This window comes from Ornithodoros turicata, chromosome 3 (assembly GCF_037126465.1).
Source record: "Ornithodoros turicata isolate Travis chromosome 3, ASM3712646v1, whole genome shotgun sequence".
Classification (NCBI taxonomy): domain Eukaryota; kingdom Metazoa; phylum Arthropoda; class Arachnida; order Ixodida; family Argasidae; genus Ornithodoros; species Ornithodoros turicata.
Genome location: NC_088203.1, coordinates 45707813 through 45732859, shown reverse-complemented (window position 1 = coordinate 45732859; position 25047 = coordinate 45707813). Strand labels below are relative to the sequence as shown.

The window sequence follows — 25047 nt, the reverse complement described above, 5'->3', positions numbered from 1 at the left end:
TTACCACGGCGCAAAAGTACCGAGTTAAGTTACAAAAAAAAGGAACTTAGTTACAGTAACGAGTTACTTCGAACTCTGTATCTAAACGCGTTGAGGAAGTGTTCAGGAACGCAGATTGGCGTCAAACGATGTTTTTCTGCAACCGCAACGTACATGCATTCAAGTTGTGGGAACTTCTCTACCTTCTGTCCCTCAAAGGACGGTAGTCCCACTCTCGAGGTCGTCCCCGACCCGTTCACCCTCCCGGACGAAGTACAGACAACATCGTAAGGAACAAAGCGATGGTTTATTTTACCATTCGATGCAATCCACAGGGTGGCTCGGCTCCGTTCCGTGACCCAGCTCCTCCCGGTAATGTACGCGCGCTTTCTTCTCCTGTCTTTTTAACGCGTAAATCGCGCCACTCCAGCGCCCTCACTCTGGCACGTGTGTGGTCCCCCTCAGATTGCGAGCGGCTAATCTAATATGACGCTGCCATACTGATAACCTGCTGCGAATCCCGACAAAGTGCACGTGCACTTTTCGATGTTGGTCTACATGCTATTCCTAAGCCGGGCCTCGACATTGAGGAGGCTACCGTTCGCTGTTTTGAAACAACTAAGTTTTCCCTTCTCTGCTCCGAAGAACTTGGATTTGCTAAAGGTATCGTGCATTCCGGAAAGCTTCGGCAAGGAGTACAACCCGCAGGCTACCATTACCAAGTGTCGCGTGAACTTCACAAACTTGAAGAACAAGGTCCTATCGAACATATGCAAGCCCCTGAGCGGAGTTCACCTATACAGTCTGACTTTTTTCGCGTAAACCTCAGGGATCGCAATAATCCAGTGGTCACCGACCCTTTTCCGACTCCTCACATGGAAGGTTTTCTCAGCTCGTTAGTAGAGGACTTTTCAAAACATGACCTTGCATCTGTACATCATGAAGTGGAACTTGACCCAACAAGCCGTGACGTCACTGCCTTTATCACACACGACGCGCTTTCCAAGTTTAAAAGAACTTCCTTCGGACATTTTTTGCTTCAGACTTGCTTTGGCACTAGCAGCTTCCAAGTCCATCATCAAATAACGGCGTTGTTGATGGACATTGATGGCATCGTCTTGTTTACCAAAAACCGACAGGAGCACAGGGTAAACCTCAGAACTGTACTTCAACGGATTTCCAGTTCTGAACAGGAAACTACATCTAAAATGTGTATTTGAAGTCACAGCGCTGGGCATTAACGAGGAAAAAGGGAAATACCCCAATCCATTCCAAAGTAGAAGCCATTAAAGAGGCCCCAGTCCCTACAAATGCTGGAAGCCTACGATCATCTTGTGAGTTAGTATTCTAGATTATTTCCACACTTCGTTCACATTGTGGAAGCCCTGCGAAGGCTTCTACCTATAGGACAGCAGGTCTACTGGAACTCGGCAGCAAATGATAGCTTCATGCAAGTGAGAGCAGTCCCTGCACCTGGTTCCATATGCAGCCTTTCGACTCGATGTTAAACCTAGCAGTTACAGCCGACATATCAGATCTCGGGATAGGAGCAATGCTATAGCAAGAACAGAGTGGCCAACCCCGCTCTATTACCTTTGCATCCGGAAAACTTACATCAGGAGAACGGAAGTAGTCTCCTGGAGAACGTGAAGCAATGTCGTGATTGTGGGCCTGCGTGGACGGCACGCAGGGGCGGTGTCTCCATTTCGCCTCTGGGGGGGGGGACGCTGGGAGGGGTGGAATGCACACCTCTCCGCCGCATTTTCGATCGTCTTTCTCACTTCCTGTCCTTCTGCTCCAGAGGTGTCTTTTTGGCTCCACAGCAGACGGGCTCAAGGGCCAATTGCCTCCCCTTTCCCGAACCGCCCCCCACCGTAGACGCCGGCACTGACCGCACAGTTCCTTTGTTACAATTTTGATGTGGTTTATACTAGTAAACAAGGCACGGAAGCGTAACTACGCTTCCGTGTCTTGTTTACTAGTATAAACCATTGCTGCATTGCTTGCACAGGCATCCACAACTGTGGATGCCTGTGCAAGCAATGCAGCAGCAAGAGCGGCTCGATTGAGACGAGATCGTTTCTTTAATAGCATGCTGCCTTTTACTGGACGATTTCTAAGCAACTGTAAAGAAACGTGTACTCTGCTGGAAGTCAGTCAATATATTACATCAATGTGACCAAATAGGAAGACGTTATACCAACGATCCTTTCTCATTCCAATGTCAAAGACGAACTCTCGATGGTACAAGGGTTAATTTACCGGGCTCAGAGGCTATAGTTGCTCCCCTGACACGCAAACTTTGGTGACGGCCACGACATTAACGATGAAAGACGAAAGTCACTGAAAAAGTTAGCCAGCTGTAGGAGTCCCACATCTTCTGGATTGCCGGTCCAGGGCTCTACCAATTGAGCTAAGATAACACGCCTTCTCAGCGACCTCCAGGGTGCGTCATCTGAAGTTCTCTCATGGCCAGGACATTGTGCTCAAATGGAAAGTGCCAGTCGTGCTTGCATTATTTGTCAGTCATCTGCAAACACTGCCAACATTGGCGCTGCGTCACTGAACCCCTTCTCCTGCCTGATCACGCCCGGGACAAAGTTGCAATGGACATCGTCGATCCGTTCGAAACCACAACACACGACTGCCGCTACACCCTCGTTAATTATTGTATTCATTGGATAGAAGTTGCCATCGTAGAGACCGTCACTTCTCAGTCCGCTTGCACTTTTCTGCTGCAGATATTCAGCCGCGAAGGTTATCATCACTAGTTTCGGTATGAACATGTGAAAATCTTCTTCGTGTACGAGATATCAAGCACAACTGTTCTTCTGTTTATTACTCACAAGCAATCAGAATGGTCGGGGGTTGGGGGGGGGGGGGGGGGAGGTGTTCGATAGGGTGCTCAAGAAGTACGTCCAAGTCGCATCCGTGGCACAACGACCGCTCCGATCAGCTGTACCGGAATATACCAGCTCCCAGTTCGCGACGTGATGTCTTTCGGCCAATAGTGACGTGCGTGCTTTCCTTCTGTCTCGTCCCTAATTGTGGTCTGCCTCGGCCAAATCTCGTTGTTTACGTCGTTTACAAATCGCCCTGGCCGTGTATGAATGAGAGAGTGAGTGAGAAAGATGTAAGAGAGAATGGGAATAGCGTGGTTTGTTGTCCCCCCCCCCCCCCCCGTACTTGAGGCACTCAATGGCTCAAGGGAAACGGCGTGCTGGTGTGGTGTAGTGGTAGCATATCTGACCGGAAACCAGAAAATCCAGGTTCGATTCCTGGCGTCTGCGCCTCTTTTCCCTGAGTTGTTGCATTCGTTGATTTCTGGGCGTATGAGGCTTACTTGTCTGTGTCGTCCTTAATTGTGGTCTGCCTCGGCCAAATCTCGTTGTTTACGTGCTTTCCTTACTTTTACGTTTTATTTCGCGCCGCCCGTCTTGTGTGTCGAACAGTGGTTCTCTCTAGCACACGATTCTCAGCAGCCAATGAAAAGTGCTGCGCCGGCCTAACATCAACACGCGAGCAGTAGCTTAGGGAGGTCTCCACTGCAGCGTGCATTCCAGTAAACTACAGTATTCTCTGCAGCGGTAGCAATGGAGCAATGAAATTACGTCAGAGGTCACATGATTCTCTCTTCTCTTGGCGGTGGTGCGCTAAGCCAAAAAAACAAACAAAAAGCCTGAGTTCCACCCACATTTTCCCCCTGGAGCGGGCGTCAACTAGATGGGAGAGAGCGGCGAGGGTGGGGCGAGGGAGCCAACACCGAAGAGATAGTTAAAAGCGCAATGACCCCACTTGAATTTATTGTTTCCTTTTCTTCATCTTTTCTTTTCTTTTTTTTTAGGCTACAGTTTTAGGGAAACTTTCTGTGCCGTTTCTATCGCTTTGCACACCCAGGCATTTGCGACCCTAGAAGTGATATGTACTGTTCCGGAGCGTCACGCAACCAGACACAGTTATTCATCCTAAGTGAAGTAAAATATGTTCATCATTTGTCGATCCAGTATATTTGAGCCGCAGCGGCTGTCTATTTCTCTACTGTCTCCGTATGGAGCAACAACAGAGTCTCAAACGATTTAGCAATTTCTGCGTTCACTTAGAGTACCTTCTTTTGCTCTTGTGTCGATTTGCGTGCTTCATGCACATGATTTCGATCCCAGTGTACGTTAAATATATCGTGATCCTCAAACGCTGATACTACTGCACATAACGATGCCGCTGCCATTCCTCATTTGATGTCAGAGCGTGGCGCACGCGCTTCTGCGATCGTTGACATAAATGGCACAATAAGGTGTATGCCTTGAATTTTTATCGAATCAGAAGGGGTATATAATTGTGAGTCATATGTGAGCTGGAATGCGCTATGCAATGTAGCTCCGGATTCGGATTTTGGAGCCTATATTATCTCCGCCCAAGACCGGGAGCCCTTGTCAATTTCACCGCCATTTTTTTTTTACATCACGTTTGCCTCAATCTAAAAGATGGATTCGCCAAATACATTGCACAACCGTGAACAATTACGAAAATCGCGGTAGGGGAAATGTAATCTCGAGAGAGCAAATTAGAGTAGTGCATGTAACGGGTGACTATATTTAGTAAGGACGTTGTAGAACAAGAATAAAAGTTTGTACTTTTGTTGACAAGCTTTAACGCTTTCTGATGTGTAAGACAATCTTTGCAACGTACAGAGGGCCACCGAAGTCGGAAGCGTAATGCGGGGTGACAAGCAGGGATGAGCAGAAGTCAGAATTACTCTGCATTTACATTTCTAGAACACGAACAGCAGTTTTGTTGTTCTCCTGTATTCATGTATACTGGTTCAACGCAGGGGTTGAACACATACACGTTCTCATAGGGACCCGCTATGAATGACGCAAGTAAAGGAAACCCCGTATCAAAGGAAAGCCAGAGTTCTCTGATAGGGACAGTAACATCCCTGTCACACCTGGTTTTCGAGAAGTGCACTCCAACCAAGTAAATGTCACTTTCTCCACGTGCTTGCTACACGGCTTAAGTAAGTGTCACTGATGCGATGATGTCAATTACGATAGGTAACAATAAATGGCGGCAAAATTGTTAGGTGTACATCAAAATACGTTCCTGAGAACGTTTTCTTTTGATTTGGAAACACTTCTTCTCACACAATCATCTCCCAATAAGCGAGAACAAACTGGGCTGGACAAGACAAAAGACTGGCCTCTCGCAAGACTGGCCTCTTCCAAGACAAAAGCTGGACAAAACATAACAAACATGTGCCACAACCAACAAAAATGGCGGCCGCATCGCCGAGACCGCGACGTTTTCAGGGGCTGTTAACGAGAGTAATGACATGTTTTTGTCGGCACAATGTCACACTGTGCTAAAATCAAATATACACGTTGTTGAAAATATTTGTCTAAAATATAGTAGTGTCGGGGCCCCTCGGTTTTTCTCAATATCTTTGCCCGTACCACAAAGCCTGCTGTCGAGGCTACACACTCGGTCACCGAAGCGAAGTCAAGTGAAGAACTAAATCGTTAGTGCACTTTCTGCAGAGTGTCACTAAATGATGCCGCGTGACAGCACACGGATGACACTAAGTGCAAGTGTGACTCGTTGAGAGTGACACTAAATTAGTACACTCTAAAAACAGAACGAATGATATGGTTATCGTTTCTGAGTCGAAGAAAGGAAAGGGGTGAGCGTACGCCTTTTTGTGGCAATTTGGATATATAAAAATTGCCACAAAGAGGCTATGCCCTCCCTCTCTCTTCGAATCAGAAGCGATAACCCTATCATTCTTCGCAATGGTTGGCGCACAGCGTGCTACGCGGTGAAGTTCTGTTTTTAGAGAGTACGTCTGGCAGGGATATAAGCCCGGAACTATGAGTACAAAGAGTCTTCTGTTGCAGGCACTGCAGTCCAGTCTGGTTGGGTGTCCACGGCGGCAGTCTTCCTAGGATCCGTAGCGAAAGGTTGTCGGACGAGTCGTCGGCGCCTCCATCACCCCCCATGAGCAGAAGCAACCCATCGTCCCCGCTCCTGTCCACACGGAAACACCGCCAGAACCAGCTCAAGACCCTATTGTACAGTCCACTCCTCATGCGAAGGTCGCGTCGAGCACTCGAGAGTTCAGACGAAGAAGGAAGTTTCAGCTCTGAAGAGAGGAACTCCGACGGATTCAAAGTGTTGGAGAGTATGCAAAAGGCGAACATCAGGAAAAAGGTATCAACACATTTGTATATCTTTTGTAGTTTGTACACAAGCTGTAGAACCGTATAGCGGTTAACTCATTCCACGTAATAATACTACTAATAATAATTTCTAGTAGATTTACACGTAAAGTTAGCCACGCAACCGCAAGACGGTATATAAACAGTGTCTGAGGCTTTCTTGAAATCAGGTGGCCTAAAATGAAACGAAGCATGTATTTGTTTCTGTCTGCGTGCCCACCACTAACCACAAAGAAAGGCATGGAGATCGCTCGGCAATAACGAGTCCACCACTCACCCACCCTCCGCTTAAAGGGCGGTGTACCATCCATAGTACAAAACTGCAAACATCTCACATAACATGAAACCATTTAAAAAAGTCAACATATCACACAACATGTTCACACTCAGTAGGTCGGTCGAGCCATTGTGTATGTCATGTTCAAATCACTCACGAACAATAGCAAAACATGAGTAAAATCAAAGTAAAGTTGAAGTACAAGGCAGGAGACTGCATTATCTGCTTCTGAAGACTGTCTTGGAGAATAGATATCCACGTTGCAGTTTTCAGAGAATGGTCATCATAAACCAGCTGCCCTCGACACCTTGATGCGGAATGGCAGAGCGACTTTTGCACACATGCGTAGAACATGAACATTCAATGATTTCAATACTGAATACTTATATATTTAAATATAACGAGCAGTCCATCTTACACTACTTACACTCTACATACACTTTCCTTTCCGGGAGCGCTATGAATTCCCTTCTTACACGTCGATCGAAAGGACCTCGATGGTTGCTCGCCAGTTTTCACTAGCGGATTCCTACTTTGCAAGGTAGCATGAGAGGTACCTTGCAGAGGTAGCATGCAAGGTACCCTCTTGTACTCGTCCAGCATGAGAACCGAGAGGCGTCGTCTGTAGTATCTGATGTAGTCGACGAATAACCATTCGTGTTTTCTCTTCTCCTAGAACAAGGGTTCCCAGCAGCTTAGTTAACGGGTCATTCCATGCAAACGTCCCAAACATTGTGCTCGACCATCCTTGATTTCTTTGAAATAAATTGTGGTTCATTGTTCCCATGCAGTCAATGCTCTCCAGGCTTATTATTTACCACACACAAAAAAAAAAAAAAAAAGAACCGCGCCGTGGCCTCCTCATGAAGACTGCGATGGGACAGGTGACCTACCTCACACACATAAAAAAAATAATAATAATCATCCAACACAATAGGTTTTACCCAAATTCAAATCAAATCTCTTCTGAGTGAAGGCAAAGCATAATACTTGCCGAGACACGCCGGAGGATGATCGACACTTTTGATCGAGGGTTTATGCCCTAAGCAAACTGTAAAATTTCGCGAACATTTTGATTTTTTTACGGTATTTTGCATTTTTTGGGGGCCATTTAAACTTTTTAGCGCTGTTGTCTAGGAGGCATAGAGTGTTCAAAATATGTGGAGACACGCAGACTTAGAAAAGTAGGCAGGAAAAAAAAAAGAAAAGTACGGAAGCATTGCTGTTTACCGCATATTCAGCTGTCATTTGCACACTGAGGTGGACCTGAAAAATATGTTAGGCAAATTGCATTTGATAGTATACCTCTTGAACATCTATTTTACAAAGTTTCATCCATTCAGTTTTTGTTTGGCTGCGAAAAGAAATGAGCTTAGCGACCCCCACGCACTCAGTCGGCTTGCCCCGCAAGGCTGCTTCATTCCAAGACGTCCCGCCGCCACTGCTGCCAAACACACAGGAGCGGACGAAACCGATTTGTATTTCCTGCGGCCATCTGCGGCGGCGCAGTTCACAAACAGCACTGGAGCCTAGAGGATTCCGCCGCTGCGCCGGGGAGCTGACGCGACCACTTTTATGCGGACCACCACCTCCGTCGAGCAATAACGGTCGGCGCGTGCATCGAAAATTGAACCTCTGTATGCAATAAGGGGATAAGTCGACTTATCCCCTTTTCGTTTCTTTCTTTTCTTTTTTTTTTTCTGCAATGATATCTACATACCAGTACATATCTGCCCAAGAAAATTTAGTACCGCATTGCAATTTATTGGCCCGCTACAGGACGGTAAAAAACGGGAAAAGCATGTGTGTCAATGGGACGGACAATGAGATTAGGCCCCTTTACTCGGTTTGGGATTTTCTGAGTTATCCCCATATTGCATCCAGACGTTCAATTGTCAAAAACTGCGTCTGCTGCGTCGATGTCGGTGTATTTCTGTCCGTTCTGGTGCCTGTTAGTATTGTGTACGGATCATGGGCGTTCACAGGATTTTTTCCAACGGATAAGGGCGTAGTGCTTCGTGCATAGGGACAAAGAGTGCAATCCCCTCCCCTCCCTCTAAATGGACGTTGTAGGACGTGCGCCACGCCGCTAACGCCGCCGCCGCGAAGAGACGTTTATCAGGAGAGTTTGACCATTGGGAAGAGCTGTCCCAAAGCGCGCCATTTGACGTCACACGATGGGCGGCGCCAAGGCCAGTCGCACCATTTTGGATCAGAGCTATCGCCTTGAAATCTCACATTCCGCCATTTTTGAGCAGTGGCACAGTTTTGAAATCCCCCCGTACCGCTACGGCTCGCCTTTCATCCAGTTCAAGTGGACGGAGCAGCAACGGAGCGACGACGGCTATGACGTCACGGCGGCTCCCCTTCTCCGGGCGGCAAAAGATCACAGAATGGCCAAACTCTCCTCATAAACGGCTCTGGGACAAACTGACCTCCGTGCCGCCACCGGCAGAGAATCTCTCCGCCCACACCTCTACTGGAACCAGGGATGTACTTCGGCGACGACGGGCACGGAGGAATGGCACATAGGTGTGGTTGTTCCGAATATATGTCCGTGGGACCCCTCTGCGCGGTCGCTTGTGTAAAAAACTCCATTAATCCCTGTCCACCACGTGACGATCCCTAAAGTTTCAGTTTTACAACGCATTCTTCCTCACGCTGCTCTCCGAGCTCTCTGCTTTTCCAAAGTATTTCACTGTTAAAATGTGGGTGACATTACGGAAAACAACGTGACGTTGAAAAGAAGGAGACCCGAGACGACGGAAAAATTTACAGACAACAAATTCTCAGACACAACAACGAATTTTAATGGCACACCACGCTTATCTACAGAGAAACCTCCGAAGAGGAGGAATGGGTACACAGGATGGCCTGCTAACACAATTGCCACGTGTGGCTATCCGCAACGGCTTCATAAGCAACCTGCGTCATAAGTACCTTTCTTTACATAATACATCACTTTGAGAGAAAATGCCAATAGGTATCAATGGGTGAGATTCTGGAGTCGGCAGAACAGTGTCTGAAGCACCCAGTGAAGCGCTTCTGCCCGCGCTTCACAGAGAGCGCCACAGTCCCGCGTTACAATGCATGTTGTAATGTCGGTTGTTTTGCGGAGAAGCAGAGGAGCCGTGGCTATGAGCGGCGTACAGATGTGGACAGATGGAGTGACGGCAGCAGGAAGGAGTGGGGGACAGGGGAAGGTTCGTATACGTCATGGGCTGACTGGAAAAGAGTGCCGCATTAATTCTGCTACACGCAACAGGTTCCCAGTAAACAGGTAGTTGTTTGTTGTACCCCATTCAAGTAGTTTCTTTTGGCTTTAACATAATTAAGTAGATAAAGGATGCATATATGAACGTCTGCACCAACGATTCTGCGACGGAAAGAAGACAAAAGTTGAAAGAGCACTGATGCGAGCGAGTTGGTTTGGAAAACACGTAGACATGATGCGGAAACAAGACAGGACGCTTCACAGACAGCCGCGTTGTATGCATTGCGACCTGCAAATTGCGAGTTAACGCACTCACTTTCGTCTATACCCGGTGTGTGTCCCATAAGGTAGCAGAGTCACGTTCTTCGCCGTGCAAATACAACCGCGCAACATGCCAGCTTCGGAAGTTTTTCAATTTGGAATCGTCTTGGAGGACGTGGGCAGACATTGCACCCCGGGCTGGTATTACCCAACCACCTGTAACTGCCGTTCCTTTACACACAAGTGCTGTGGTGACAAAAAAGTGACCTTAGTTGAACAAATTTTGGAATTGCATTGCATTCGTAAAAACAATGATCATAAAGCGGAAATGACAAACAAACGGAACGCACGCCATAGGAGAATCCGCATATAATGCGCGCGGCTGAAACAGCCGCATCCCACGGCGCTCCCCTAACTGCAGCTCTATCCGTGGAGCTGCAATCAAGAAAAACAACTATTCATCCACGCACCCGCAGCGCATGTGCAGACGTGCGGATTCTTTCCTCTCCGCAGACGCAACGGTAATGTCTCAGGTGGATCTGACAGCTATAGCCCTTGGTGAAATAGCGCGAATGATTCACGTTAACTCGGCCATATTGTTTTTTTTTTCCTCTCAGCTCACGCGCTCAGGCCTATACATGGCTCAGGTGCGTCGCCGTACGTCACATGTCACGTGATGGGAGTAGCATATGTCACGAAGGCCTCTCGTTCTACGATGCGCTCTATTCACGAGGAGAGGGATTTTGGAAAGTTGTGCGGAACGGAGCCCTTCCGCTCCTTCTATAGCTCACTTGCGTTCGTTATTCTTGCGCAGGATCTCATTTCGTTCGTCGGAGATCACGCTGCACCCACACCCAAGAATAATAATAGTAATAATAATAATAATTATTATTATTATAAATAAAGACAAGAAAAAAAACATAGCTGGGTCACCTCAGCGTTCCTCTAATAGCTTTTCTATTCTGCGCCGGAATGCTCAATAACAGATATATGCATATTTCTGCGAACATTCGCATTTGCTAAAACACCAAAAACACTAAAAAATGTTCGTTCGAAATTCAAAAAACTCACTTTGACACCAAATGAACAAAAACAACTCTTCTGTGATTTCTGTGGTTCTGATGCCCGTAGCGGACTGCACGTATCGGAGCGAAGCACGTTGGTATTCCGAGTGCAGCAGCTATATTAGTAGGTATGAGCCCCTGGTTTTTGCAATTTTCGTGTGACGTAGAGCGTGACGAAGCATGTGTCTGCACGCGTCATAACGTTACAACAACTATTCAATTTTGGAGTTTAACACGCATGGCCCGATAGAAAGCAAAAATATCGAAGGAGAAGCCCATGTATCCGTTGCGCTATTGGTGCCGCCCTAGGAAAGCTCAGGTACATCCTTCTTGGAGCTTTCTTCTAGATTGTCTAAACTCCTTAGCTTAAAAGATATCTGTAGAGCTATGTGTCTCGCTGGAAATCTGTAGATCTCCATTCCGATCTGTAGACGTGGCAACCTTGCAAAAGACTAGCGCAGGCCCTCGTCCGCTCCACCAGTTCACAGAACGTGTCTCTCCGACATGATGGTTGTCCCTCCTGCTCTCCAGACATGTGTTGTAGCGGCTAATTGAACGAAACCCTGGCGAACAGTATCACGCTGGTGTTCACTTCAGGAATTTTGAACGCCGATAACACTAACTCGCGTCTTAGCGTCGCGAGACAACCATGTTTATAATCGACGCCCAATGATCGGTTCTCGGTTCTTCATCGCACACCTGAGGGTCCTGAATCACCCCTGCCACGCAATCGCGGCACACAGTACACCGTATTGAACTTCCTTCACCGAAATACTTCTTCAGGGCAGCTTTTACCCGTACAGTAAATTGTCGACATCCTCTGCTGAAATATTCCGACTTTATGCAGTGATCGCCTCCCAATTGAGCTATCTGAGGTTGTTCGAAAAACATTTATTTCAAAGGTTGATTGTGTTGTAAACGACGACGAGAGACATGAGGAAAACCGACGACGATGAAGTTGTGGTATGCGCATGTGCTCGTTCTTTCTTCGGGCGGCGTTCTATACGCATGGGTTGAATAAACGAGTTCTTCGAGTCCCCTGGACTTCGATCGCTCGACTTTTACAACGTAACGGATTGATTAATATGTTTTAAGTAATTGGTCATGTAGCAGTTACATACTTTCTTGAAGAAAATATCCGGCTGGCCGTATAACCCATTTGCGACAGTCTTTGTGAACTTTCCGAACTGAAAGAATGTCCAATGCTTCTCGTAGCTCAAGAAGCGCCACGGCAGGGTTCACCTTCAGGAGATGCTCCCTCCACAAAAGCCTCCACCATTGTACAGAGAGTTTCTCCTTCATAACAAAGCGCCCATCTGGAACGAAGTCAGTCAGGTCTACCAGCTCGACTTCGGAGGGAGAGTCACGCAGGAGTCAGCCAAGAATTTCCAGATTGAATTCAAAGGAAATCAGGTAATGGGTTCACCCGCAGTTATTTGCAAGGGTCCTAAATCTGCTGCCAAACGCAGTCATGCACATCACAATAAATTCACGGCGTTGTTCGCAGCAGGACACAGAGGTGAATGCTTGTAGAAAGAAAAGCCATTGGTACCGGGCTCCCTGGGAATCATGGTTATGGTGCTTGTTTCAAGGGACGGTCGCACACGTTTCATTCATTTCGAAACTATGGTATAACGTTATTCCACTCTCTGGGGAATAAAAAATAATAAAGCGAGAAATCATTCCCCACCCAAACAGAGTTTGTCTTGAGTAAAGAAGTGCCGAGGCGGAGCGAGCGCCTAGACGATGCCTGTCTCCTCTGAGCGAGATCATCTCTTCCTGATAAGGAGTGACCTCACATTGATCTAGTTGGGCAGCTGCGGAAGCAGCAATGAGCTTGAAAATTCGTTTTAATACCTAAGCACTTTTCGGACAGAATAATAACTAAATAGATTGTCGGCCGATGCCTAACATTATGGTATCTGTTTCTTAGATGGGTTTCTGGATGCGACCGTCACATGTATATTTGTGAATAAACAATTATTACTATTATCGTGGTCATCATCACCATCAGCAGGAAAGGGTTTATCGCATCCGGAAACCTGGGTACGAAACCGTTTCCAGAATGCGCGACACCGATTGACAGTCTATTTGGCCAACTTTCTGTGCCGAGAAGAGCTTATATATTAAATTAATGTGTTTTTCAATGTCGCGTAGCTTCTGCGACCGCGAAAGTTCGAGCAACAACGACATCAGTGTGACGTAAACAGTACCAAGCCGGGCTAACACCACTTAGAAGAGAAGGCCTCTCAAATATCCCCTCACCCTCGCGATACGACAGCCTCCTTGGATGGTTCCTCTCCAATGCAGCGCGCTCCATCTGCTTCGCCGGGACATCGCTTTCGTGTAATTGGCCGGTGCCTGTCCGGGTAGGATGACCTTTGTACGGAGCTGCGCCGGACTTCTGGCTATGTGGTGTTGACCGGGCAGACAAATCAGAGATGAATGTCTACAAGACCTTTATCTGGTTCGTGTCGTCAATGCGAATTGCTTACTAGCGAGGCTGTGACATGTCAAGGAGTGCGGGAACTCGGTGCAGACAATACCTATTTGGAGACGAACATTTTGCAAATCCGCCTTGAGATACCTCTAAAAGGAATGGTCTAAAGCAGTAAGACCTCATGCCCACATAGTTCCCGCTAACAAGTGGGAAGCGTCGATATCCGTGTGACGAGGTAAATGTTTTTGCTTTAGTTTTACCTCCAGTAGTACCCCATCAAAAAAAAAAAAAAAAAAGATGATGATGAAATGTGATCGTGTGCAGCAGCCCGCATACCCGTTTTAACCGAAATTATTTTTATTTCCGCATGCTGTCAACCCATCTAAAGACCTTTACAGAATACCTTGTGGGCACCAATAATACACACGTCCAGAAATTTGGCCTTGCATGTGCCGGGGTGCGATTGCCAAGCTATCTTCGGTAACATCGAAATTAGGGCAACATACAAGCGGCAAAGAGAACGAAAAATTTAACAGGATTTTATGATCAAGAAGAAAAAGAAGAAAAAAGGGGGTGCGTGAGCACGGCTTCGATCGTAGTGAGTGACAATGAGATAAGCCATTTGTCAGCGTGACGTGCGTGGATTGTGAAAAACTGTTGAGAGTTGGGGCTTGGTGTTTGTGTTTCGTCCTTCCATTTTAGCGCTTTGAACCAGTTCAACTGTACATCCTAAAGCAGAGGTGCCGAACTCATTCGTGTCCGCCGGCCGCATTGAGCCGTGGAGGAATTATGGGGGCTGCATGCCACGGCTTTGGTGCAGCCTGCTTCTGATATAGATGACACAACACCTGGGACGATATAAAATCTATTACTGCGTTGCTCAATCACTGGATCAGCAATCCTTTTTATTTGCTGTGTCCATCAACACCATGTGAAAGTAACTGCGCAATTCCAATCCTAAGGATTGCGTTAAGGTGTAAGTTTGTTAGTTGCGAGCGTAACTTTAACTCATCGTCACGCGAAATAGACACTCGAATTATTATTTTTAGAAGCATGTTGTACAGATCCCCACAAAGGGTTACGGAACATCAAAGCGACGTATTTCCCGATCGGAGTGACACCCTATAGCAGCGAACGTTAGTGGACACACTTACTGAGAGGTGCATGGAGTACCCTGTCACCTGTTTGTAAGTTTATCTGCTCCTGATTGCAACAACGGTATCACTCCGATGACTATATACACTACTCCGGTGTACCGTAAACTTTTGTCGGGACCTGTACCGCACATGGGCAAGCTTGTCCGCGATGACATACGTATCCTCAGATACTTCCGTCCAACGTAAGAATAAATTGTCTATTGTTGAAGCACTCTTGAAAACGAAACTAACGAGCTCAGAAACATCTACTGCGTGCCCGTATTTTTAGCTTCTACAACTTCAAAGGCTGGCTTAGCGCACAACCATAGTATAACGGTATGCAAAATTTCTATGTCACTGTACATGTTGCCTACCGTCTCGAGATGCCACATCCGGTTGTCGTATCGGCACAACTGCGGTACGACACCGCCAACAGTTCTCTCCTGTTATTTTCAGATGGCCAACTGTAGAGGCTATTAGTAGAGGATCTCTGCTGTGAGGGATGACCGATGCGGTCGTGGAACGTGCCTGAAATCGTGGTTGTCGGACTCGTTCGGAATATCGGACCTCTATAATCGGAACTGGGTAGTTTCATTTTAAATCGAACAACGTGTGAAAGTCGTATTTTTTAATTCGCACAGAAAAAAAATATATGTTAGATGACAGCTCAAACGACGCAAATCGCGCCACGTGCGACGCTCGTGGGTGGAGTAGTTTCCGCGTGGGAGAGGAGGAAATTCTGAGGCTACTTGAGCGCACTTTATTTTGGACCGACTTTGACGGGATCTAGCACCGCTGATTTTATGTCTAGGAACTGTAGTTTTTTGTGATTATAGGCTGCACCATAGGCACTGCCGACAGCTACCCACAGAACTCAGAGACACAGATTTTCTGTTAAAAAATGCCAAACTTGGCGTAAATGTTCAAAAAGGTCAAATTTTGATACCAATTTGCTTCATGACGGAATGTCTGAAAACATCGAACTTAGTGCCATTCGATAGGACGTTAAAAGAGCTTTCGTGCTGTCTAGGTTCTTTTTTCTCAGCCCAGTGTTTTCTGCGACATTAGCTTGAAATTCGCACATGGTAGGCGAAAATTGCCAACGTTTCATCTCAATTTTCTCAAAAATTACATCTTCGATTTCCTTGATTATTTTTGAAAAGGCGGTGTCATGTCTCTAGTTTAGACGCCAAGTGAGACAATCTTTTATGTTTGCCTTAGAGACGCGCAGGGATTTTTTTCTTTCTTTTTTTTTTTTTTTTTTGTCAGGCACGGTGCACGAGGCTGCGGCCTTGCGCGCGAACTTCCGCGATGAATGAACACGCGACCTTCAACCTCTTCTTTGCTACAGGTGTCCCGATGGCGGAAAAATCAATGACCACACTGCGTGAGCTTGCGGTAGTGTCCCCAGAGCATCACTTTGCGTTTACCCAATGGTCTCCCAGTTCCGTCAGGCTCATTCAAACCGTGGGAGAGTACATGAGTTGCCTGTGCGCCCTTGACGAGAAGCCGCAGTTCGACGGACATACCGACAAACCAGTGAGAAGAAACGACGCGCTTCGTAAAGATCTTTATCCACTGGTAACATCGTAGCTTTTGTTCCAGGTTGCCGTCAGTCCCTCAGGCAACGTGATAGTCACATCCTTTTCATTGGTAAAAGTACGAAAAACGAAAGCTTCGAACAAACGTAAAATGTGCCCATTTAGACCCCTGGAGGTGATGGCTGCCACCATTGGATTAGCATCATCCGATAGCTTTAGACATGACCTGAAGCGCATTCTTTGTCCGCCTAGTATCGCAAATCCACAGGGGCAGAATCATGCTAGTACTTTGCGCTGCTGGTAAGGTACCTTTTCTCTTTTTGATTGAGACGCAGGGCTACCTTTCCGTTGAGCGATTTTTCCACACAAATGCGCTCTTCGTATGTTCACGAGCGCGTTTTGCTTCGTAGTCTTTGTTTTCTAATTTATTGCCCGGATGTTGCATTATATACTTATTTTGCACTTATGATACATATGTTTATTTTTCCTTTGGAGACGCAGGGCAACACTTTCGTGGGCGACTTGAACTAGCTATTACACACTTTCATGGGAGTCGCAGGCACGACGTGTGCGTATGCACGTGCGCATATTCACTATTCTCCCGCACATGTGCTTGAGGCAATGCACATACGTACGCTATGAGGCTGTCGTGCGAGTTAATATTACGAAGGCAGAACTACGGCCACAGGGGACAGAAAGTTACAACACCTGAGAATACAAATTTGTGGCCGTGTGGCTGCAGCCGCCTCTTGGCTTGGGCGCAATAAGTGATAGTTCGGAAGCTGTGCATGCTCTCTTTAATTAGTTTTATGCTCCGTAGCGTTATTTCGGAACGACGACGTGTGGTACAAAACTCGTAAGACCGCTGTGATGACAGTATGTTGCTGCTCTCAAGTATAACACGTTCGCCCTCCACGAGATGTGTCAGTGCCACCGTGGGAATGCAAATTTCCGACAGAACAACGCACAACTCAAATCTCTCGTTTCCTGTAGCCGTAGGTACCTTAAACCATCGGCGTGGTCCTCACTAATCCTGTTGGCATCCATGCGCTTGAACCCAGTCACTTTATATCATGTGAAAGGTAATGTCTAAAGCTATCAGATGGTGCTAATCCAATGGTGGCAGCCATCACCTGCAGGGGTCACGCAATGGGCACATTTTATGTTTTTCGAAACTTTCGTTTTTCCATAACTTAAAAAACCGAGACTAGGGGATAAAAAAACGACAACAGAGACAAGGTCTCAAATGTCTCAAGGTTGAGACCTACCTTGTCTGTGTTGTCGTTTTTATGTCCCCTAGTCTCGGGTTTTTAAGTTATGAATCTACTGCAAACGTTTTTTTATTCGCGATGTATTAATTTTCGTGAATTTCGCGACCGCTCAAAAATCGCGAAAAATTGTACTCGCGAACAGAGCTTGATCCCGCGGAAGGAAACAGACCAGGAATCGCGAAATTAAATACCCGCGAATCAATTCCCAAATACGATTCGCGAAAATTAATACATCGCGAATAAAAATATGTTTGCAGTATACCACCAGCTCGCTTGCTACCTCTCTATCCTCTCGTTTTGTTTTTCGTACTTTTACCAATGAAAATGATGTGACTATCACACTGCCTGGGGGACTGGCGGCAACCTGAAACAAAAGCTACGATGTTCCCAGTGGATAATGATCTTTACGAAGCGCTTCGTGTCTTCTCACTGCTTTGTCGGTATGTTCGTCGAACTAGGGCTTCTCGTCAAGGGCCCACAGGCAACTCATGTACTCTCCCACGGTTTGAATGAGCCTGACGGAACTGGGAGACCATTGGGTAAACGTAAAGTGATGCTCTGGGGACACTAGAGCACATTCCCCCAGGGCGTGAGTCGTGACGTTGCCCACATACGTGAGGCCGACAACGGCAAGCCCTATCACCACCACCACCACCACCTAGAGCAAGCTCACGCAGTGTGGTCATTGATTTCTCCGTCAGCGGGACACCTGTGGCAAAGAAGAGGTCGAAGGTCGCGTGCTTGTGGGTGGGGCGCGCTAGGTCGCAGCCTCGTGCACCGTGCCGGACAAAGGAAAAAAAAATCGCTGCGCGTCTCTCAGGCAAAAATAAAAGATTGTCTCACTTGGCGTCTAAAGTAGAGACATGACGCCACCTTTTCAAAAATAATCAAGGAAATCGATGATGGCACTTTTGAGAAAATTCAGATGCAACATTGCCAATTTTCTCATACTATGTGCCATTCTCAAGCTAATAACACAGAAACTACTGGGCTGGGAAAAAAGAACCTATACAGCACGAAAGCTCTTTCAACGTTCTATCGAATGGCACTAAGTTCGATGTTCTCAGACGCTCGTCATGAAGCAAATTGGTAACAAAATTTGGCCTTTTTAAACGTTTACGCCAGGTTTGGCATTTTTTAACAGAAAATCTGTGGCTCTCAGTGTGCTGCAGGTGGCTGTCGACGGTGTCTATGGTGCAGCCTATAATCACAAAAAAACTCCAGTTCCTAGACATAAAATAAGCGGTGCTAGGTCCCGTCAAAGTGGGCCCAGAATAAAGTGCGCTCAAGCAGCCTCAGAATTTCCTCCTCTCCCACGCGGAAACTACTCCATGCACGAGCGTCACACGTGGCGCGATTTGCGTCGTTTGAGCTGTCCTCTAACATATATTTTTTTCTGGGCGAGTTAAAAATACGACTTTCACAAGTTGTTCGATTGAAAATGAAACTACTGGAAGCGGGTCTCTAGAGTACTTGTCGTCGTCCGCTATCACCTCATCGCTGCTGCTTTCGTCAAAATCCCTTGGAAGCGACGCGATATCCCTTTCTGTTTCCTTCATGATCACAGCATCGGAATTCCTGAAAGACACCCGCCGGGCTGCTGCGGATGGTGTATTTGCTCCGGATGACGTTTTCGGGATTTTCGAGACAGATAATTCCGGCATACTCATTCTTCACTACGACTTCTGCCCTCGCGATGTATTAGATAAGCTGTTCAAAAAGTACGTCGCTAATTCGCGCGGGGTTCTCGCTGCAGTGGTCACTTATCACCGAGGAACAGTTTCAGAATGAAGCGGGACGGATCAATAGTCCCTTCAATGCCCTCTGGTGTTATTCTGCGTCTCGATTTGTGAATGACGAAAATAGCGAATGTTAAATTAACTTGGGTGTGCATCTTTGGACACCCAAATTCCAATTACGAAAGTAAACCTCGGTTTCCATTTGGAGGTAATGCCCTAACACTGCGAATTATTTCTGCGTAATTTCCATGCAACTTGCATAATCACCTTCGGTGAGATTGAACAGTGTCGCATGGTTTTATACAACTCATAACTAAATCAACACGCCGCATTTTGGAATGCAATAAAAATAGAAGGAAAGGAAGGTATAATAGAAGGAACACAGCGTGCCATGTTCGCCCACCGTAAACTAACTTGTCAATCTGACCGAGGATAAGAAACCCACTACCGGCCATTCGCTGAGTTTTCTACGATCATTGAGACTTTCCGGCATGTCTATGTCCGGTATGTCGTGCAAGCATTAGTGCAGAAAATACTTTCCCAAGAGTATCTCATGAGGTCTTGCGTTCCTCTTTGCAGGTGATGCAGTTCGGACGCATTGATGGCAACGCGTACACTCTGGACTTCCAGTACCCTTTCAGCGCACTCCAAGCATTTGCTGTCGCTCTTGCAAACGTCACTCAGAGGCTGAAGTAACTGTCTTTTCCAGCAATATTCCGCTTCCTCTTAGAGCGCTTTTTAAGCAACAGAGTCGTTTACCGCCTTGTGTGCCACGCCATTGTTCACATAGAGCCTATACAGAAAGTGCTACTTGTCACGGTGGCACTCTTTTGAAATAAAAATGCGCAATGTTTGTTGCTTTCATTCCATTTCTGGTTCTTATTTGGGTATAAGGGGTCGAAGTACTTGGGTCTAAAGAGTCACATTCCGCTTCCCGTTGAACTTAGGATAAGCTTACGCCAACGGTACGCAATGCAGCGAAGTTTAGTGGTCTATATCTCAAAGGGCACGCTCGTATGAGGATATTTAAAAGAGAGGGTGGATTTAAATAATAGCCGGATCCAGTTCTGCTATCTCGTGTTTGCCCGGGAACATTAAATTAATAAGCTAATAATCTATTTTAGGTAGTCGCCAAGTAGTTACACGCTTTCCGACTGCGTGAACGATGGCGTTCATAAAGTTCGTTTTATTGTCATGGTGGAACATAGACCCATAGAAGGTTTAATCTTTTTCCACATATACTGCACCCAACGTCACGCACTTCTGCCACTGATTAATGAGCTGGCGAAGGCCATTGTTGTGGAACTCCTCGTTCTGCGTGTTTAGGAATTGGGGCACTTCCACAATGGACCATTTCCATACTCGCGTCGCCCCTGGCGATGGAATGTCGAACGTCGTGTCTTTCCCCCCAATAATGGCGACGCGCTTTTCGGACTGGCACGTTGCGTGGGAAAGTAGCAAGAGAAGATTGGAAGAAGAATGCGGAAAGAGTGAAAGCGCATCGTACTGGTTGCCAGACCTCAAACGTCCGCGTAACCTTGAAACCGTTTATCTCCCCACAATGAACATGACGGTCTCCCGCAGGTGGGTCCATAGCGATGTTTTCCACTGAAAGATGGTTGACTCAAGGGCTGAGCATGCGCATACACGTTGTCGGAAATGGTCCATTGACATCGTCGTCGTCCTGGAAACGTTTCCTAGACCCATCAAACCCTTCATGGAATGAAGGCGACCTCACTAGGTGCAAGACTGGGAGAATAGGGGGGATTAGGCAAAATTTCTGAATGGGGTCACATGTTTCACTTACCCTTGCAGAACGACATCTCGCAAATGACTGCAGGACTGGCATGACTGGAAATGACAATCCGGCCGGCCTAGTTGCACATGGCATGTCCACAAGTGCTCTCTGAAATGAGACTCTCTGGCGGACTGGGTCTGCTTGGCTCTGTGACGAGGTCACCGCTAGGCTTACAACAACGAGAAGTCTCAATCTACGGTGGAAGAGCCTTCCCCTACCCTCGACATATCCGTTGCCCTTGGACAGACCTCTACTCTGCCATTATTATGGTTAGATGATTACAGCAAGTTACCTTGATGTAATAAGGCAGTAAAATGAAGAACCAAGAAAATGCCTTGGTACTACGCTTTGTTCGCAATCGTAGGAGTTTTGAAACTGACGTAATTGGTCCGACGTTTCTGTCAGTCCGCGATACAGATCTTGAACTGCACAGCGCAAGAATTGTATCATGACGCAACACATTGCGCGGAAACAGTGCAAGGAGACACCTTTGGTTGTAACACTGATAGCCACTCTTAAGTGGAGGCTTTATGAAGCTTTGTTGATGAAGGAGTTATTTGTTTGCATACACGGTTGGACCTCAGTGACCTTAACAAACCGATCATACTCCCGAGTACACATCGTTTTACGTAGCTTTTGATGATGCCTGTCCACGTTAAAAAAATGCACGCTGGGGTACAATGACCTCTGGCACAGTTACGAGAGAAGTACTGGGTCATTCGTGGACATCAGACACTTCAGAGAGTCCTCTACTCTTGCGTTGCCTGTGGGAGATTCGGAAGCAACCCCACGTGTCAAAGAACTGCTCCTCTTCATACAGACCGCCTTTCTAATACGCAACCGTTCGACGTCACAGCACTCGACCTTATCGGCCCTCTCTGCGTCCTTCCGTACGACTCCGACACGACCTACAAGTTCTACATCCTATTATTCACCTGTGTAGTCACCAGGACTGTGCATCACGTCAATGAGTGCTCAGAGTTTCGTGCAAGCCTTCAGTAGATTCGTCTCTCGTAGGTATATCCCATCCAAGATATATTCAGATAACCAGATCAGATTCAGGTTTTATCTGATGTACCACAATGGTCTGTACTCGGTCCTTTGCTCTTTCTCAGCCACATTAACGCACCTTCCTAAATCGTTTTCCTGCTCCGTTCGCTTCTACGCCGATGACTCTGTAATATACCAGGAAATAACTAGCGCCTCTGACTCTGTCTGCCTACAATCCGATTTTCATAAATGATCAAGCTGGTGCTCTACTTGGCACATGGAGATAAATTTAGAAAAATGTAAGCACCTCAGGGCGGCTCGTAGTAATAACACTTGTCCGTCGTACACAATCGGTAACATCTAAGTAGAAAGGGTTTCCTCTTAGAAATACTTAGGCGTGTAAGTATCAACTAACCTGTCATTGGGCCACCACATCGAATACATTACTAATAACGCCACACGCACTCTGGGCTAGATTAGACGTAATTTCAGCCTAGCACCACTTAATATAAAACTCACACTTTATCGAACATTAGTACTTCCGAAACTGGAATATGCCGCCTCTGTGTGGGACCCTGGACAATCATCGATCATTGGTCAACTAGAAAGAGTGCAAAGCCGTGCTGCTCGTTTTATTCTCGGTAACTATATTCGAGTGTTACCATGATGAAGTCAACCCTTAATCGATCCCCCATATCACATCGCCGTCAAGCAGCTCGTCTGTGTTTGTTCCACAAAATATATTATCACAATGAGGCTTTAAAACGTTTATTATTTACAAGTCCGCCGTACATATCCTCGAGAGTGGATCATCCACAAAAAGTCGGCGTCCCCTTTTGCGCTAAGAAAACATATTTTGACTCATTTGTACCCAAGGCATCAAAACAATATAGCCACCTTCCGAGTCATATCACCTCCATCACTGATAGCACACAGATTAGAAAATCGCTGTTTGACCACTTTAACGTAACATAACCCGCATACCGTGTTTCCACTAGAGTAGTGGTGATATTCGTTCATTAAGTATTATTGTTAATATTATTATTTTCTTTTCTTTTTTTGCTTTTATTGAACTTGTTCTGTTCCACTACTCTTTACACGCTTTGTATTATCCTGCTCCCCTCTTTAATGCTGTAAAGCCCTGAGGGTACTCAAATAAATAAATAAACTTCACTTTCGAGGGGGCCTCCCTAGACCAACGGGAGGTATTTAGAATTATGAATGACGAACCATTCCAACGATACTGCGCCGACCACAACGTCAGGTGGCATTTCATTTGCTGAGCGCGTCGCGTTATCCAAAGGACTTTGGGAGAGGATAATCAGGACGTTAGAGACTCACCGCGAAAAAGATTTCTGACATAGCAGCCTCACTTTCGAAGAACGAATAACCGGATAACCATCTTGACCGAGGTAGAGCCCATCGTCAACTCGAGACTGTTCATTTACATGTCAGATCCCAGGAACTTTTCTGAGCTCTCTCCGTCTCACTTCCTTGTGGGGAAGCAGCTAACAGCTTTACCTCAATCTCATCACGACCGTAATGATCCCGAAGAGACTCGCTTGACTCTACTCGTGAGGTACAGCCAGCGAGAAGAAATGATTGCACAGTTTTGGGATACATCTCCGAGCTAGTTTACGGCAATCGTGTACATCACAGAGCAGTCGTTCCGCTTGGAACAGGGGAGCTAGTGCTTGTACCTTCAAAATTCCAACCAAGGGTTCTTTGGCCTCTAGGCCGGATTGTTGAAACCTATCCTGGCGGCGACGGGGTGATCCCTCTTTGCAAGGTACAGCTGGATGAGAGCTGTTGTTCTTAGGCCAGCACAGCTGCTATCGACACTCTACTCTATCGACACGACTTCGTTCATCTGCCGCCCGGAGCGCTGTAAGAAAGCTTACGAAGACGACGAAATTTGGAACACGTGGTGCTCAGGATTGCGCCTTCTACATACAACGCTTTGCACAAATCAAATTTCTATATATTGTGCACGACAGACTGCCCCTCTCAGCGACTGCTGGACTGATTTCTTTCACGAATTGGCGTCTCTTTCAGGGAGGCCTCAGAACATCTGTGCATACCGGTACGTCACCACAGGCTCTCTCGCAAGCAAGTAATGGACCATTTCCATGTACGCGCGTATCTGGCAGCGAGAGACGACATGATGAGCAGAAGAGCGTCGAACCGAAACGTTTTTCGGTTTTTTTCGGGTTCGGGTTCGGCCATAAAGATTCGGTTCCGGTTCAGCTCCGGAGTTCACATATATCGGGTCGATTAACCGGCTGTATACCGGTTCGGAACGGGCTCCAGGTTCTAATAGGTATACAATTATAGCTGGCCACGAAAAATGACACAATATCTCTTACGTTTCTTATGCATTTATTTTTTTTTCCGACCAACAGAACCCCTTTTATCCCTTCCCCGAACAAGGTGCCGCCAATCTAGGCAGGCAGACTGCCCGAATCCCCACTTCACCCAGCACCCCCAGCATAGGATTTAAATTGCGAAAGACAGAAAAAAATAAATAAAAATAAAACGATGTGCCTAGATTATAGCTGTAACAGATCATCTCGAAGTGGAACGTATTTTCTACGTTGCATGTTCATATGGCAAATGAACTACTCACTATTGCTCAAATGAACTTTCCATGCCCCATCAAAGTCTCACTTGAGAGGCAAGTTTCACGACTTGCCTTCTTGGGCTTCACTAGTTCGATGCACTAACATATATATAGTTGGAAGGACTTCACTCACGAAAACTTGCATTCACCTCCGTGTGCTTCCTATCATCTTTTTTTTGCGTCTGCGTTCTGACAGAATGGCACAGCTTAAGCCAGCGTCTACATCTAGAAGCCATAGAAGTACGCCACGCCGCAGCCGCCGCTGTCGGCGCCGGGGCACTTCCAAGTTCCAAATGGAAGGACTGAACTGCTGTGACAGGCGAGTCGCGGCACACTTGCAGCAGCAGTGCAGTGCGGCCTTATTTAACAGAGTGGTTCTTTGGCTACGTTTTTAATGTTCCACGTGATGTTGATACAATGCACTGCTGCTGAAAACTTTCGAACGTAGGATTGACAAAACATGTTTCTTCTATAAGCAGCTGCGAGAGGACAGCTTCCTTCACCC

The 25047-nt window shown here is 46.6% G+C and overlaps 1 protein-coding gene across 2 annotated transcripts in view; it reads left to right on the top strand.

Annotated features, from left to right (window-relative positions):
- The window catches only part of LOC135388455 (tubby-related protein 4-like), a 128774-nt gene extending 108776 nt beyond the window's left edge, over window positions 1–19998 (top strand). For both annotated transcript variants that reach the window (XM_064618029.1, XM_064618028.1), the window contains 3 exons: window positions 5871–6183; window positions 12223–12420; window positions 19714–19998. In XM_064618029.1, the coding sequence (XP_064474099.1) occupies window positions 5871–6183; window positions 12223–12420; window positions 19714–19830 (628 nt within the window). In that variant the 3' untranslated portion in view covers window positions 19831–19998. The remainder of the gene's footprint in view (window positions 1–5870; window positions 6184–12222; window positions 12421–19713) is intronic.
- The last annotated feature ends 5049 nt before the right edge of the window (window positions 19999–25047 follow it).